General features: G+C 51.9%; 1 protein-coding gene across 1 annotated transcript in view; it reads left to right on the forward strand.

Moving 5' to 3' along the window:
- The window catches only part of NBEAL2 (neurobeachin-like 2), a gene marked incomplete at its 5' end in the record, with an annotated part of 18,104 nt that extends 17,431 nt beyond the window's left edge, over positions 1-673 (forward strand). The window contains one exon of the mRNA XM_009077557.1: positions 569-673. Within this exon, the coding sequence (XP_009075805.1) occupies positions 569-673 (105 nt within the window). The remainder of the gene's footprint in view (positions 1-568) is intronic.
- Positions 674-693: the final 20 nt, after the last annotated feature.

The raw sequence follows: 693 nt of genomic DNA on the forward strand, positions 1-693 counted from the left end.
GAGGGTGGAGGTGATGGTGAAGATGGAGGTGAAGATCGAGATGGAGATGGTGACAGGAAAACGGATGAAAGTGGAGAGGGAGGTGAAGCTAAAGGTGGTGGAGGTGATGGTGAAGATGGAGGTGAAGATCGAGATGGAGATGGTGACAGGAAAACGGATGAAAGTGGAGAGGGAGGTGAAGCTAAAGGTGGAGATGGAGAAGGGGGTAAGGATGACGTTGAATAAAGGGTTTGAGAAAGGGGATGGATATAGAGAAGTGGATGAGGAATCTGGAAGGGCATGGAGATGGAGAAGCAGATGATGAGGATGGAGAAGAGGATGTGGATAGAGAAAGGGATGGAGTTAGAGAAGTGGATGGGGATGGAGATGGAGATGAAGATGAGGAAGGGATTGGATAAAGAGTTTGAGGAAGGAGAAGGGGATGAGGATGGGATGAAGAAAGGGATGTGGATGGAGAAGCAGATGAGAATCTGGAAGAGGATGGGGACGGAGAAGGGGATGAGGATGGAGGTGGATAAAGGTTTTGGAGATAAAGTAGGGCATAGAGTACTCACTCTCCATCCCACAGGTGCGTCCAGGCCAGTTCCACCGGCGGCTGTGGCGTTCCACACGGCGCATCTCCCAGGTGTCAGCTGGAGAGACTGAATACAACCCCGCCCAGGAAAGGTCCTAGGATCCCACCCACCACCCCCC

Source organism: Acanthisitta chloris, unplaced genomic scaffold, assembly GCF_000695815.1.
Source record: "Acanthisitta chloris isolate BGI_N310 unplaced genomic scaffold, ASM69581v1 scaffold21056, whole genome shotgun sequence".
Lineage (NCBI taxonomy): Eukaryota > Metazoa > Chordata > Aves > Passeriformes > Acanthisittidae > Acanthisitta > Acanthisitta chloris.